Genomic DNA, 16,328 nt, shown 5'->3' on the forward strand with positions numbered 1-16,328 from the left:
ATTTCTCTCTCACAAGCACATCGGTGGAGACATGAGTGAAAGTCAAGGATGTTTGCTTGAATTATATGTATACTTAAGGTCACTGCAAATATTGCAGTCTCTATATTTGCTGCCTCACTGAAAGTTGTGAAATGCTACGGCTTCTGCATTCATAAACGGAAGTGTGAAAAAGGTCTACTGGTCTTAATGGACAGAATAGCTGAATTTCCAATGTCAAAACTGAATAGCTCTACATTACGTCCCTTCAAGAATTCACAAAAATGCTGATGTGGTCTGGGCAGAGAAAAATGCACACAAAAAATCTGGAAGGAAAAAAAAAAGCTGTAGTACTTTTTTACCAAAAAAAAAAAAGACAACTTTAATAAAAATAATATTGAAGAAAAAGGATTGAAGCAGATAATTAAAGAAAGATGCCGGCCCTGCTATAACACAGAGAGAGACATTACACAACGCTGAAAGGCCATCTGTATACTTCAGCTGAGATATTGATCTTATAAAGCTTTGGATTATATGAAAGCACACAGTATTGCTTTAATGTCTGCAAAAGAGCAGCTTAGAAATGTGAAGAAATACAGAAAAGTGAATGAACCATTACAATAAAAGTTTTTTACATCTATAATTAATTAGTGCTTGCAACACATGATTTCCAACAGATCTGATTAAATGTTGCAAGTTTAGTCCTGCATAATTACTAAACGATCTTTTATTCCAGATAAAACTTCAGTCTTAATTATTTTAATGCTAGTAACATTACCGTGTATATATTGTAGGTATTTTCACATTGAGGCCAAATCATTTAATTAACCTAATCAGGACAAAATATTGGTTCAGTTCAACTGCTAAATCTATTTTTCTGCTTTCTTTTTTCAGCTAGCTGAGCAGGTAAAAGAGGCTGCATGTGAGCAGGAAATGAGGAAGGGCAGCATGTCTGATCAAGTCGTTCTAAAAGCAACAATATGAAACCAATTATTTCTCTCGGTGTCTTATGAAATATTTAAAATGGGTCTTTTCCCAAGTTGGGAAATAAACCACGATGTCTCATCCCAAAACAAAAGTACACACATCCTCTCTGGCTGATCGCTGACTGTTACAAGCTTGAACTAACAACTCCAATAATAGACAGCGGCCTGGAGGCTACTTAATAATACATCAATCTCTCTGTCTCCTCCCAAGATTGCATCCATCAGACACGCAACTCTTTTCCACCTGTAGCTAACCATAGATGAGAAACCGGATATAGACTCATCTGATCTAGGCCCAAAGAACAGGATGTGTTGAAGAGAGGTTCCCAACTGAGAGGTTCAAATCTTGCTTCACTAATAATAATAATAATAATAATAATAATATTAGAACTTCAAATTATGTGAAGCACTCATTCGAAATGTAATTTGTATGAATGGCTCTGTTCAGTTTTGTTAGCTTGGATTTCTTAAATGAATGTGACAAATGTTTAGAAAGTCTGGGCTGCTTGGTTCATTCTTATTGTTTAAGCGTAATTCCTCCAGGAAAGACCTATAAATGCACAGGCTTTCTGATGTCAAAATAATATTTGCCTTATACTGCATGTGTCCTTGAGCTTTGTCACTGGGAGTAAGGTCCAGTGATCACTCTTTCCAGTTAACCTTTTGTACTGTAAACGCAATGGATCAACTGAGTACATATCTTGGCAGCGCTCTATAAAGCACACACCTGCAAGGCTCTCTAACCTCCTTTGGAATGAATGAAATAGATGTTGGCATGTAGCTTTCGGTACATAAACATGGATAAGATTACATGCCCTTAACTACTAATAACACATCGCTCTATACCCAAATCACACAGAAAGAAAAAAAAGAGATTCACAGGACACCACAATACACTAAACACAATAATCCTCTGTTAAACTCAATCTACTGCAGATACAGAATGTTACCAAATGACAGACTTTCACACTACCACCCAATATCTAACACAGAGCTATGGCACAGAAAAAGGCAAAGCAGCAGGACTTCAATTTTTACTCACATTAAAACACCTACTCTGCACCCACAGAGCTAAAGGAGGGGGTTGACTGGTGTGATTTGCATCCCATCTACATTTTCTACTTTCTACTGGGATGCTTCACTGTGTGTTTGTGTTTGTGAAGTGTTTTCAAATTCCTCTACATTACTCACAAAGTGAGAATTTAAATAACTGCCTAAATATATTCTCGGCTATAAAGCCACTTCCCGTTTCTCCTCACTGTTATGGTTTACTGTCCCGTTCAGTGCGCGCCAAGATTTGTATTTGTGTAATAAATGCTAAATGTCTATATGCAACCTGGAGGCAAAAGGCATTAAGGCAGTGCCACATGGAAATAAGCATTAACAAAAATAAGGCAATTTTATAGAATGGTGGTGGATTGGGTAAGCATTGATGAAGACACACCACGTTCTGTAATCAACATGCGCTCCGATTAAGATTACTGATAAGATTACAACCCAACAATCACTTTAATTTCATAAGGAGCACCACAGCAATTAAGTGATTCTATTATTCGATGATGCAATTTCAAAAGCTCTGCTGTTTCCCTTAATTAGCCAGGGCAAAGATTGGCGGAGAAAAGCGACCTGACTTTGATTAGAGTCAGAAAGGGCTGCTTCATACAGAGATACCTCCTACCTGCGTTCTGCCTCCAGCACAGGCTCGTGTTGCTCACTGCACCCACAAGGAAGGATTGGGAGGGACAAAAGAACACAACAATGAATAGACCGATGAACATGATGCGTGCAAAACACAAATAAAAACCTGAATATCAAATGGAAAAAAACAAAAGGTGGATGTGGTGAGACGAGTTAGAATGGCGTCCCATTATGCAGATATAAACATGTCTTTGAATTAATCATTGGGGCATCAAGGGAAGATCAAGTGTGTAGATTAGCATTAAGACATAAAAATAGGGAAAAACACTTTTTACAAAACTCTCATAAATAAATCATTTTATTTATCAATCTCAAGGCTCAAGTTTAAGGCCCTGTGTTGTTGATCAGAGGATTGGGGTTCAACCTTCGGGCCCTTGAGGAAGGCCCCCGGGGTTTTACTACTTCATGGGTGCTGTATCATGGCTGACCCTGTCCCTTGGTATTCATTGCCGGATCATTAGCATTCAGAACAGATCTGACATAGAATATGCCACATGGCTTGAAGATGAATGGTCTAACGTCAACAAAGTATCAATTACAGTGTTCGAAGCTTCACCACTGAGGCACTGTTAAATTCTTACCAAATTAGAAAGAATTAAACACTGCATTAATTATTTACTAATACAGACTGATTTAAATTAGCTCTATGCTAGGTACGCAAAATTGCATTACTCCACAGCACAGACTCAACAAATGCAATCAACTGGGGAACACAAAAAGTTTTCTTTGAAGATATTTGCAAGAGGAGATTGTGAACAGCGTTTAAGGTCTCTGGGGGGGCGTGAACCTGCAGATGCTTAAGGAAGCAGTAGGTGGGCGAGTGACTCACACTGCAACATGTATTTAGAGGTACTGAGTAGAAGGAGGGAAAAATATAAAGGAGGGCCTTCCCACTACCAAGGGGCCGTAAAATAACTATCTGTAGCATTTATTAAAAACTGGGGAATATAATTACTCAAGTAAATGGATATTCTGAGAGACATTTGGGGTACCACACTGTGACACGACTACACTGTCAGAATCCAGTGACCGAGTCTCAGTTTGGTCTTACAACAGCCCTTCATAGGACTCATAGAGAGGAAAATAAGAGAGAAAACTAAAAATATATATTTTTTCAATAGTTTGTGCTCCTGAGCGGGAAAAAGCATTTGTTCTCTTGTCGCAAGTTTGAATCGAGACGACGAGCACAAAACTGGCTGTGCTCTCTGGGTGGGAGTGACTGCATACTCTTTCTTCTGTCAGTGTAACGGCTGGTTTCATGCGATTCGGAATAAAGAAAATGCTAGCTTTCACCTTGTCTGTGTGGTAGGTGTAGAACAGGGAAAGGCTCAGGAAAGGTGGGTGAGAACTGCCAGGTGACCACATTGGGAAGACATGGAGAAACAACCTTAAATAAAAAATGTAAACACTTCAAAATCAAATGCCTGTGTAAAGTGTAGATTAAAAGACAAGGCGTATAACTTTATACTGTTGATACTGTGCATATAAAACCTGCACACCAACCTACAAAAAAACTGCTTGAGGCCACAACCAAGAATAAACACTAGGATTGGTGTCATTGATGATATAATTCTTTATTAAAATTCTTGCCACAATGTTCTTTCTTCTCCCAGCCATCTGTCCCTGGTGAGGTGTCGCCTGTGCATTCTGTCGCACGCTGGCCCTTGAGGGGAAAGAATTGAGGGACGAGATAGAGTGTGTATGGCACACACCGACTAGCACACACCTTCCTCTAATATCTAAATACCCCACAGACAGCCTGCAGCCAGCCTCATGTACTGGGACTCAATAATTCTGTTTCTCATTTTAGGCTACAGTCATTACCCTGACAAAGTTATTAAAGTTAAGCCAGGGCTACAGTGTGAGCATAACAATACAAGAGATATTGCATGATTACACAAAAGATGACATTTTCAAATGACAGCATATATTAGGGGCTAGGAAAAATGCACTTAACATTCATCCCTGAAGAACTACTTAATCAACTGGCATGGCACTTCATTAAAAAGAAAAAAAGAAAAAAGATAAAAAAAAAAACACTGAGTGTTCTCCAACCTGCCTGCCACTTAATGTTTTCACACAAGCACCCACACACGTTTGGCGTCACACCTGATGATGCCTTAGCACTAAGCCCAGATGGAGCACTGTGTTAATGACAGGCCTACCAGTGCACACGTTTGCACTTAAAAAGCACATCCATCTCGCGTTAAACACAGCTTAACACTTCAATAACCTTTAGTAAAACCATGTTATTATTATAACACACGCTCCCACCCCTTCTTTACTGTCCCCTTTACTGATGCTTTCATGTGGATCCATCTCACTATTAAGTCCATAACAAGCATTTAAAATACACATCACTTTCGTAATGGCCTCTCATCATCAAGTCTTCTCGGCCTCCCCCACTCCAAGCTGCTTCTAATAAGACTCTCACCTTCCCACTCTTCTGCCACCTTAGAAAAAAAAACGTGAAGGAATGTCAAAGACAAAACTAAGAAAAAGACAGAGGCAGACAGATCCTCTCCAGCTGATGGTGTGCTGGATGTGATGTGAAGGATACAGCCATGGGGCCAAAGCTGTGGGACCTAAGGAACAGCAGCGGCTGCTAGGAGCCCACGCACCTTCCTGAGGGATGCTGTCTCATTAGCTGCTAACGCCTGCCTGCTGTCTGGCCGTACTCCAATGCACTTATCCAAATCATAGTGGCGCAGATCAGCACTTCATTATTGCATGAGACGCACTTGAAAACGTTCACTCACCAGCGGCCACATGTAAAGTTCCCAGGAATGATGATCACGGATAGCACAAAAAAAGAAATGTGAATTTGAAATGTTATATTGTATTTTCTGCAAAGGAACAATGCACTATCATGCAAGTGAGTAGATTAGGAAAATTAGTTCTTTACTAAACTATGCTATGAAGCTTGAAGGAAATTTCAGTTCAGGGGGGGGGGGGGGGGCAATTTTCCTGAGCACACTGAGACACCTTCCATCTCAGCTAATCTGCACTAAATTACCCATGACCTGCATTCCCTGGAACAATCCCATAGGGGCACATGAGGAAGAGTTAAATCAAATACATTTTTAAAAAAACTATTTCAGCATTAGAATAAAATTATACCCTTTGTGACTTTGGTTTCATTCAGTTTATACTACATGTTCATGAGTTTTACGTACATCAGTAAAATAAAAAAAAGTTAAAAGTGGATCAAAGCCTATGCGGCCTTCTGCCTTCCTGCAGCCAGCCCCTCCTCTTGAATAAACATGCCGCTTTCATCTTCCCAATCCAGGCGCTTTGGGCAGAGAGTTGCCATTCTCATGCCTCTGTCTGCGTGGATTATCATTCAATATACTTACGCCCACACAAGGGCAGTATATGTATGCGCTTCTCTGAGTTTTCCCTTCATCTTTGAAACGGTGCTTCTGGGGGATTAAATACAAACTAAATGTGAGGCTGGATTTAAGCGTTTAAACTGGAGATGAATGTTCTGCGAAGGACAGATCAAGAACTCCATCTAATGTCAGGAGATATGGTGTAAAAAGGACACATTTGAAGCTGTAATGTCTTAAGTACCATTACTGCATATGAAAGCCAGGACTATATGTGTGCATATACAAGAGCAGAAGGATGGGATATATATAGAGAAAGACAGATACAGAAAGCTTGGCAGGCAGGAATTGGATTGGCTGAGCAAAAAAGACAAGATGTAGAGGTCTCGAAAAAGCAGGCAAGAATCCAGAAGCGTCAGTTAGGGAGTAGCAGTGTCCAGCTCTCTGAACCGTGGTTGTATGCCATGCTTTGTATGAAGCACCACATGGTTGTGGGAAGAACTCGCACGACTGCGCGTGAGACAAGGCGCAAGCAGGAGAACTGGGGCTGGCATAAGCTTGGTCCTGGAAGTAAAAGCATCACATGACATATCTTTGGAGCAGTATTGGTAAACAGCCTACTCACACATCCTCAATATGATCAGCATGGACAGGGGACAGCTGAACTGTCTGAACTTACTGAGGAAAGTTGGAGTAAAACAGACGCGTGTCTTAGTTACGTGCAATTCTTCCTTGGACTTAATACTGCTCCTCACTTTAGCTCCTTTTTCTTGTGCCATTTTGGCTCAAGTGCAGCACCATGGTCTAAAAGCATGAAAAATAACACTATGTTCTGTGCACATGTGAATTTACAACCCCGGGATGGTATGCCCAGTCCAAAGACATCCAATGTAGGCTGACTGGCCTCAGTAGTGTGATAATGAGTGTGTGAGTGTGATCGTGCCCTGTTATGGGTTTGCACCCTGGGCTTTGTGCCACAAGTCCCCTGGGCTCGATTCCAGGTTCCCCATGACCCTGTGTAAGATAAGAACTGCAGAAAATGGCTGGATGGATGAAAGTTAAATAATAGAATGATCAAACAATATTTTATAAAATACATAAAAATGTATAAGCTACATAAAAACGACAACCAGGACTAAATTAGTAGATTTAATAGCTTCTCATTTATTTGTTTAATAGCTTCTTAATACTCAATATTAATAATTTTTAAACTTCAATTTGAAATTACTTTTAGGTATTCAATCTGAGAGAAAAAACAACACTAAACAACATTTTTTTAGTCCATCTATGTTTTGGGGCTTAAAGGCAAGTTTTAATGTTTAAGCGAGGAGTTGTAGATGTTTTCGAAAGACACCTGTTCTCCAGACAAAACTGACAACCTCCGAGGCAGGAAGTAACACACAGCTAATTTGCATAAGCTGAAAGGCACTTTCAGGAAAAAAAGAAAAAAGCTTAAGTACTTGGAACTTTCACAGCATAAATATTGATATAATCTCTGGACTCAAGACAGTCACTCAGCTTCTGATCACCACCTCATCGAATGTAGCCGTACTATCTTTAACCTCAATCCATTTTTTTGTACTTCTACACAGCTTTGTATGAACCTGGAGCTTATCCCAAAGACCACAAGGTAGTGGACAGCCTTGATGTGGAGCCAAACCACTGCAGGGCACAATCGTACATACAGTGGGTATAGAAAGAATGACCGCCCTTCAGATTTAATCACAATTTGTTTTTTATTTTGCCGCCTAAAATGAAGACGGACACAATTTTTTTTTGTTTTATCCAACTGTATTTACTTACTGCAGCTTATAACGTCCAAGTGAAAGATATAACATCAACAGGAAACACAAATAACTGAAAAAAATAAACAAACAAACAAATAAATAAATAAACAATCAGAGTTGAAGTGAAGTGATTCTATTTTAATACCCACTGTATACTCACACCCATTCACACACTACTACAAGTCAGCCTACAATGCATGTGTTTGGACTGGGGAAGGAAAACAGAGTACTGTACCTAGAAGAAATCCCTAAGCATGAGAACTCTGTGTTCACAGCACAATGCAGTAATCAGAACCCTGAGGTGTGAGGTCATCATCCTCAGCCTCTAAGTCACTGTGGTTTCACATTATAATAATGGAATTTCCAACATAGTCAAATAATCATGTCCGATTAAAGATCAGGCTTTGTTCTAGTTACACTATCTTTCACCATGATTGACTCCTAAGCTATGAGGCAACTGGCAGACAAATGTATTTATAAAATTGCCTTAAATTCCATGTATATATTTAATTACAGGTTGCTTGTGCTACTCATAATCTTCTCCCAGTGCTTGTGCTGCTCATAATCTTCTCCCAGTGCTTGTGCTGCTCATAATCAATTATGTCAGCTACATGTCTAGATACCAACTTCTGACCATTTACAGTCCCTTTAAACCTACTGTACTGTAGAACTACAAGTCATTTTATACCCACTGTACTGCTGACCACTTGACAAGCTTCTCCAGATTTATTTTTAAGATAAATTTAGTAATATCCACTAACATTTTCCCTCTGCTTCCCCCCACCTTCATGGTAATTTGTTCAGCAATTGCTTTGCTGTAGATTCCTTCTCATTCTCAGAAATTTTGTACTAAATCTAGCTCTTCAATCTGTGAATCTGATGCTGTTCCTACCTTTAACCTTAAAGCTTGCTTGTCTAGCCTCTTGACTCCTGCTGTTTGATCGATATGTGTAGGGCTGTTGTTACACCTGTCCTGAAGAAACCTGGCCTTGACACAACTGCTCTTGCCAATTGTGAGTGATGGAAAATGTGCTCCTACTGTCTGCTAATGCTGGTCCACTGCACATTCTTCTTTGTCTTGATCTCTCTGTGGCTTTTTATACTGTAAACAGCTTTTCAACCAAACACAGTTCATTACCTTAGGAAAACATAAATCATCTACCTCGCCTGTCAATCAGGTGCTGCCTCAAGGCTCGGTTCTCAGTCCCTTCCTTTTCATCATAAAATACATGTTCCTTAGACAAGTAACAAGCTTTCAGTATTCTGCTGATGACATGTAAATGCAAATTGCACCACATACCTCAACCCTGTGTTCGCACTTTCATTTCAGTAACAAAGGTATACATGCGTTTATGACTGAAAACTGTGGATGAATGAAAACTCTCTTAGATTAAACAAAAACAAAACAGAAATATTGCTTGTAAACCCCAGTGTCAAATCTTCCAGTCTTATATATGCACAGGTTGTACTGCATGGAATCTTTCTGCACTTACACTTTGAGCTATGTACTCCACAGATGACTATATGAATAACCGAAGAACAGTATTGTCTCAAATCAGGTTTTTTTTAACTAACCAGAAGTATAAACTAGTTCCCCAACTGATAGCTAATGAGATCAAATGCACATAATGCAGCACTGCTACCTTTAGAATAAAATGTTTTTTTTTTAATATTAAAAAAGAATCACAATGGGTCTAATTTAAAAAAAAAAAAAAAACATTTGTGAGAGGCTTATTTTGCTGCAGTGTTGTCAGCTATCTTAGTTTTTTTTTTCTCACCCAGGATCAGCACCTGGTACCCCCACCCCTCTTCCACTACATAAGCAAAGCAAAGCTGCAAGCGTTGAGTGCATGACGTGTCCGATGTTCCACATTGAATTTTTTCGGTCGAATAAGTACATCATCTGGGTACTTGAAGTACCCTTCATCATGTTGTAATTTTCAGTGTGAACAAACCACTCACACTATTTGTACTACACACTGGCATAGAATAGTGCATAAGAATGTGATTCAGGACACTCCTTTGGTGGTGTTCTGGACTTTCATTCAAGCATCACATAAAATCTGTCCATTCTTAAATATCTATGGTGTTTATTGGCTTTTATTGTAATGCACTGGCTTATTGATATATCAGCTAAAACAATACATTTAAACATTCAACTGCTTAATTACTACAACACCATGTGATCAGCTCATATTACACCCATGCTGTGTCAATTATCCTGATTACAATTATCTTTCCAGTATTCAATACAATCTACATTTTAGCTCTTCTAAAGCCCTTTCAACTGTTGCTCCTGCCTATCTTCCTTTTACATCCCATCTTGTTTGCTCAGATCCTCTGGCAGCAGACTGCAGTTTCCCACACCAGGCTTTCATCAGTGGGCAGAAGGTCATGTATTGCCATGGCTTACCCTAATCGAGCTGTGACTGCACTTCTATTACTTCTTTCAAATCTCAGCTGAAAACATTTCTCTTCACACAATATCAGCCTTCTTTTTCCGCGTTCTCTTTTATGCTTTAAGTTACTCTATGGTACATGCTGGGTAAAGCAACCCTTAGTATATAAAAAGGTGGTATATAAACATCTTCTATTTCACAAAATCATGTACATGTCTATTACTTCACAATATAGTCAAACAACAAACAAAACGATTTGCTCTTCAGGGCAATGATAATTCACTGTTCCACATGTCCCACAGGTGCCACTAACATAGGTGTCTGTCTAGACCATTCTGCACAGACTGATGCATGAAATCATTAAAAAAAAATTGTGATTTTAGACCTGCTAGGTGACCTGCAAAATCACCCAATCATCTGTGAATGTCTCAAACGGTGCTTGCAGAGATAGGACAAAAGCACCTATATGCTGAGAAAATGAATTGAAATTCTGTATACATGACTTTTTATATAGGGTAAAGCTTTTTGTGCTTAAACACTGCTCCAATAATAATCTCTATGAGTGCTGTTCAAAAGACTTGGTAAGCCTTGGCTTCACTATTCAATCGTAAAAATACAATGGGGTTCGGGTGGGGGGTTGGGGCAACGGGAGACCTGTAAAAAACTTAAGCGCGAGTGAGGTAGGTCAAAACAAAACATGATGAAATGTTTCTCTGGACGATGGACTAAAGGTCTTAAACGTGGCATTGCTGAACATGTCCACTACTATTCCATCAACAGGTTTCTTGAAGCAACAAAGATGATCATCGATCGATTTCCTCCCACCACCTCCAGCTAGTATAGATTGAACCGTCGAGGCCATAATCAGAACAATTCATTTTGGCTGGAGGGGGCGTTTCATATGGGATAAATATTCAAACATTTAATGAGCTGTCACTTCTCAAAATAAGATTTATGGCTAGGAGGGGAGGTATGTGAAAAATTTTAAGTAATCTGTTAAAAAAAACAAAAACGTATCTTTGTCGTGGAGTGAGAACTGATGGAGTAAAAGGGCTCTTTAGCGATTATCCTTATTAAACAGAGGTCCACAGGCTTAAGCCAAACTGAAAAAAATGACCACAAGCAGAGAAGAATGGAAGCAGTTTATAATTTATGTTTACGAAACATCTCAGCATGATCGATTATGTATTTGCACTTGATGAAAATACATTGTACTCTCGCACTGACTTTAACGAAGAATTGGACAGAGCAAGTTCCTGGTGTTTAGTAAGAGTTAAGACAAAAATCACTAACTCTAATTAAACGTTAGCTAAATATTGGTTCATTTAAAAGGAATCCATTCTACATTGTTTGTGCAAGTTTTGGAGGGTTTGTATACCACTATTTTCAACCTCTATTAATCGCTTAAAAGTAAAGGACTGATTTTGTTATAACGTCTTTCAGAATAGATACATAGATGGAAGACAAGTGCAAGAAAAAACTCGGTGGTACGAGTCATATGATTAACGCATTCATGAAATGATCGAGTGGCATAGCAGCGATACAAGTATACAATAAAGCAGATACCAATTAAGAGTTTCGGTTGTTCACATGAAACATCACAACATATAAAAAAAATCTCTTTTCAATGATAACAGAGGTGTAGTTGTTGCCACCAAACAGGAGTCTTGAGTATTTCATAACTTGCTGATCTCCTGGGATTTCACTTACAACATTCTCTTAGGTTTTCACAGAATGCTGTGAAAAAAATAACATGAAGTGAGCAACAGTTCTGATGGTGGAAACTCTGAAAGGTCATAGGAAAACTGCCAGATTGGTTCAAAACAACAGGAAGAATATAGTAACTCAAACTAGAATGTACATTACCTGAAGAAAATGTGAATGGTGCTTGCACGTGGCAAATCTCGGCACTCGGTTGCTAGGGTGAAATTTTAGGAATTGCCCATTCAGGTCTATGGGACTTTTTTAGCCACTTTTTCGTCCGCTGTGCAAACATCGTTGGTTGGATCGCTTATGAAAGTCACACCTCTCCTCAATGAGCCGGTCGATTTGACACCTCATTCATGGGTCTAGGGCAAAAGCTGCGGGACAAGTTACGCGCCGAAGTTTTGTCCGGAAGAAGAATAATCAGTATGCAAGATAACAAGAATGTTGCTTTGCAAGCACCATTAATAATCCCAACTGCAGAATAGCAGAAAAGCATCTCAGAGCACAGACATTACCTTCACTTGTCTGTGCTACAACAGCAGAACAGCTTAAAACTAGGGGAAAAAAACAAAGGATTTTATATTTTTTTTTATATCTCAAACGGCCCAGTGTCAGTGATTCTAGGCCAATTGTAGCCTCAGATTCATGGCCGATAGAAGTGAGACCCAATGTAGTGATCTGCTGTTGTAACTCATCCACCTCAAGGTTTGATGTTTTGTTTGTTCGGAGATGATTACTGCTCGCCACTTTTAAAAAGTCATTATTTACTGCATCCTTCTTGTTGGCTTGAACCAATCTGGACATTTTCCTCTGACCTTGTTTCCACATAAGTGTCACACTTTCTCTTTGTTTTTCTCCTTTTTTTGTAAACCCTAGAACTGTTGTTCATTAAAATCTCAGAAGCTTCAAGCCTGTCTGGCACAAACAATCACGGCATGCTCAAAATCACCAAGATCCCATTCCCCCCCCATTCTTATGTTTGATGCGAACATTACCAAAAGCTCCTGACCTGCAGATGCATGATTGTTTACACTGTGCTGCTGCCACATGATTGGCTGGTTCGGTAATTGCAGAAATGACTAGGTGTACAGGTGTTCCGAATCAAGTTCATATCCTGATAGGAGTGTTCTTGATGTTTTTGATGATTACAATGTCACCCTCCACTGGCTATGAGGGCTCACTGAATGGTTTGATGAGTAAGATATAAACCAGTGCATCACATTTGCTTTTAACTTTGCAAGCCCCACCGTTCATTCAGGATAAAAAAAACATGCATATTGCTCATGCTGCTTAGTTAGAAATTGTGAGAGTGTTTGTGCATGTGGGGGCATTTGGAAGTCAGGGGGCTTTAGCTGAGATCTGTCACTTAAACAACATTAAAAGCTTTGCTAATCATGTCAATGTGAGTGGGTGAGCTAAACTGCTGCATGTGCACTGGATAGATCATCACCACCAGACATCATTCCACTCATCAGTGCTCATGAATAGACTGTATGGACCAGGTATCTAAAGGAACAATGTTATCCTGATATCCCTTTAACAGTTATCATGGACAGATACAATGGAATTCCTCAACATGTCAGTTTTAACATCGTGACGTGATTCTTGATCAGCTCAGGTCTAAGAGGAAATCTTGTGAAGAGCTGTGTCATGCTTCACAAGTGACACGGAAGATTATATTGATCTGCAGGACAACTGTGGACAAGATGGAAATAGAGAAGCTGGCATAAATGGCTCGGTCTGGAGTTTGGCCATCTGGCCAGTGCTCTTTGACACATTGAGAATACTTTGCTGTGGCTGCTCAATACGAGTATGGCAGATGCCTACAAATGTGGCCGGTCCATTCCTTTCTGCTGCTGTGTGGCTCGTTAGGACATGAAACCCTTGCTTCGTTCCCGCTTTAGCTAATTAGCTCAGTAAGTGAGAGGCGGGGTGCTCCAGATAAAAAATAGAGAACTACGGATAAAGAGGAAAAATAGTGATGACCTCCTCAAGTCAAAGCAGCCTTAGAAATAGCTGACCTACTTGTAGACACACTTTCTGATGTCTGTGTGTCCTCAATGAAGTAACCTATATAGCAGTGCAGTCTACATTGTGTTGTGCGGAAGTGCAACTCCTCTCTTGCTAAGCATCAGAAGTGATGAGGTTGTGTAGAGCAGATAGGTTGCGTGAGGGTCTTGTGTGGTTAGTTTTTGCTCTTGGATTCCACCTCTGGTTCATATGAGACAAGCAGAAGATGATCCACATTTTTATCCACCCACTCTACTTCCACATTCCTTCTTGACATTGCAGTGAAAAAAAAAAAACGTGTTATCTCTCAGATATTTTTCAAAAACGCTGTTTATCTATTGCATAACAGTGAGCTCCTTAGAATACTTCATCTTTCGCCGGCTCTTTTATAGACGATGTAAAAGATAAAAGCCTGATGACTTGGTGAGCCATTTAGGTTGTGTTAACAGTGTGGCTTGTAAACCAATTAGAAAAACATCATTAGAATTCACATCAGAGAAGCACATTATCTATAATACAATGCTTAGAACTTCTAGAGAGGCTGGAAATATTCAGGGGAAAGGGGCAGGGGCTGACAGTCATCTCCACGGGAGCATGCCTAAAAGTGAATCTGAATGAGGGAAGTAGAGCCCCCGAAAAAACCCACCCATGATAATATTGCGGGTCCTTTTCACTCCGCATTACAGTGCTGGAGGTAAAATGTGTGACGAATACCAAGAGAAGAAAGAAGAAAACTTGTAGAACTTACTGCCAGTGATAATACGCTTCATGTATTCTAAACGAGAGATACGGAATCTCCACCTTTTGAAACTGTTTCCAGGTTACACATGGAGGTTGCACACAGCTGATACGCTGAGGTCAAACACTGAGGTCCTAGGCCCTACATTACGGTTCTACACCAAGTTTCAGCATTCTGAAGTTCTTACTCTGAATCTCAATAGATGTAGGCAATTTGTAAAGAAGTTTAACATCTTAATATCTGTAAATTATACAGCTTTGTATTACACAGAATGCTGCATGACAACTTTGCAAAACTGCTTTACCCAAAGAACATCCAAGAAAACGCTGCATCAGAGCTTTATGATTTAAATGGCTTGAAGCTTTCTGCTGAGAAAGTGTTGAATCCGGCAGCACTATCTGAACCTGAACATGCGCTGCCTGGATTACAGTATTATTGCTTTGCTCCAACCATGGCCAAATATAAATAAATAAATAAGTAAATAAATAACAGGGCAAGCAGACCTGAATTCAATTATTTAAAAAAAAAACTGACTGTGTTCAATGAAGCCAAGACTTTAAAGGAGCCATTAAGAGTTCTATTATGGTCGAGTAATGGGTACTCACCTCTGGGGCTGGAGGATCCGTCTGTGTTGTTTTGTCAGTTTTTTGGCACAGGGGTCCCTGAGCAGAACGGGCAGCTTCCTATAACACATGCACACATATAATAAAAAATTACAGTAGCGAATTCCATTAGCAGTCATAATCCAGTTCTGTTCTATGTGGGAGCGAAATTACTTGTTTACAGTATTTTCCGCACCATAAGGCGCACCGGATTATAAGGCGCAGTCTCAATTACGGGGTCTATTTCTGTACTTAACCCATACATAAGGCACACCGGATTATAAGGTGCATACTAAAACATACAGTCTACAAAAAAAGGTAACGGAAGCAGTGAGTTTAGTGAGTTTAGTTTAACTTTATTCTACTATTTAACAACACACACACATTATTTTTTAATCTTCTCCCACAAATCCATCAAAGTCCTTAACTACTGTGTCTTCTTAACTTGACGCAGTACATTTGCCTGCTTCCACCACTTCCGAACCATAGCTACACTGATGTCGAATTCTTTCAGCTGCTCTATTCCCATTTACAACCGCGTAACTGATAGCCTGTAGTTTGAATTGTGACTCGTAAGCATCTAATTTTTATTGGCGGATGGCAAACCAACTTAAGGTGCATTTACCGCCACCTACTGGACTGGAGTGTAGAGCGCATAATGGTTAGGAAGAAACAAATGTTGTTTTGCACTATACCGGTAGTATACCTACTGGAGGCGTGGTGGAGGTAAGCATACGTACTGTACATATTACGTAATGTCCTCTGATTGGTTTATCTCTGGCAGCGTACGTAGTGTATGTATTACGTCCCTGTGTCAGCGGGAAATGGTCCCAGTCAATCAAGCTGAGCGCTTACCAAAGTCGCACAACAACATTTTTACAGATTTTTGGAACTCGGTGCACACATAAGGCGCACGGCCGATTTTTGAGAAAATTTAAGGCTCTTAGGTGCGCCTTATAGTGCGGAAAATACTGTACATTTGGAAATATTAAAAGGCTTAATGTCAAATCTTCTAGACACATGAAAAACATTTATATATATATATATATATATATAATGTCCTTAAAAAAAAACGTGATAAGTTTGAACATGGTG

General features: G+C 39.6%; 1 protein-coding gene across 5 annotated transcripts in view; it reads right to left on the reverse strand.

Annotated features, from left to right (window-relative positions):
• Positions 1-16,328, reverse strand: part of ccser1 (coiled-coil serine-rich protein 1) — a 77,932-nt gene that overhangs the window by 16,671 nt on the left and 44,933 nt on the right. The window contains exons 9-11 of one of the 5 annotated variants that reach the window (XM_027167096.2): positions 15,237-15,314; positions 3,954-4,047; positions 2,641-2,676 (exon numbers count right to left, since the gene is read on the reverse strand). In XM_027167096.2, coding sequence (XP_027022897.2) covers positions 2,641-2,676; positions 3,954-4,047; positions 15,237-15,314 — 208 coding nt within the window. Of the gene's footprint in view, positions 1-2,640; positions 2,677-3,953; positions 4,048-4,102; positions 4,324-4,351; positions 5,114-15,236; positions 15,315-16,328 lie in introns of those variants that run through there. The other 4 variants (XM_027167099.2, XM_027167097.2, XM_027167098.2 and 1 more) reach the window with 4 other exon arrangements.

The sequence above is a fragment of the Tachysurus fulvidraco genome, chromosome 14, assembly GCF_022655615.1.
Source record: "Tachysurus fulvidraco isolate hzauxx_2018 chromosome 14, HZAU_PFXX_2.0, whole genome shotgun sequence".
Taxonomy (NCBI): Eukaryota; Metazoa; Chordata; class Actinopteri; order Siluriformes; family Bagridae; genus Tachysurus; species Tachysurus fulvidraco.